Source organism: Penaeus monodon, chromosome 23, assembly GCF_015228065.2.
Source record: "Penaeus monodon isolate SGIC_2016 chromosome 23, NSTDA_Pmon_1, whole genome shotgun sequence".
In the NCBI taxonomy this organism is placed as follows: domain Eukaryota; kingdom Metazoa; phylum Arthropoda; class Malacostraca; order Decapoda; family Penaeidae; genus Penaeus; species Penaeus monodon.
The window spans coordinates 17,959,368-17,959,800 of record NC_051408.1 but is presented as its reverse complement, the minus strand read 5'-3'; the positions used below and the strand labels follow the sequence as shown (position 1 = coordinate 17,959,800).

The following is a 433-nucleotide window of genomic DNA, read 5'->3' as shown; positions in this document are numbered from 1 at the left end:
ATAATGTTCAGTTTTTCCATTGTTATAATGATTATCAGTCATTTTTATATTTCATAATTCAGGGTCTTATTTTTTCCCAATTTCCTATTATAATTTTTGATCATGTCATTTTTATATTTCCCATTGCATTGGGTTTATTATTTGGAAGAATGTATGTGTGTGTATGCATGATCTAACCCAGTTTATACCCCTCTTTTTCTTCGTGTCATAAAGACTTTTACTTGACAGCCGAAGATGTCTGCTTTAGAAGGTGAGATCAGCCGATGCACATCCGACCAGCTGCTGGGGCTCAAGGAGAACATCAATACCCTCTTCTCCAAGTGTGTGCAGACCCTGTCCCACGACCATCATATACGGGTCATCAATGCACTTTTGGTGCGTGTCTTTGATGATGATGTTATTATTGTTGTTAGTGGCGGTGTCACTACTACAG

The 433-nt window shown here is 38.1% G+C and overlaps 1 protein-coding gene across 1 annotated transcript in view; it reads left to right on the top strand.

Annotated features, from left to right (window-relative positions):
* Nucleotides 1–433, top strand: part of LOC119587860 (armadillo-like helical domain-containing protein 3) — a gene marked incomplete in the record, with an annotated part of 8,129 nt that overhangs the window by 1,257 nt on the left and 6,439 nt on the right. Inside the window, 1 exon segment of the mRNA XM_037936563.1 lies at nucleotides 229–375. Within this exon segment, the coding sequence (XP_037792491.1) occupies nucleotides 229–375 (147 nt within the window).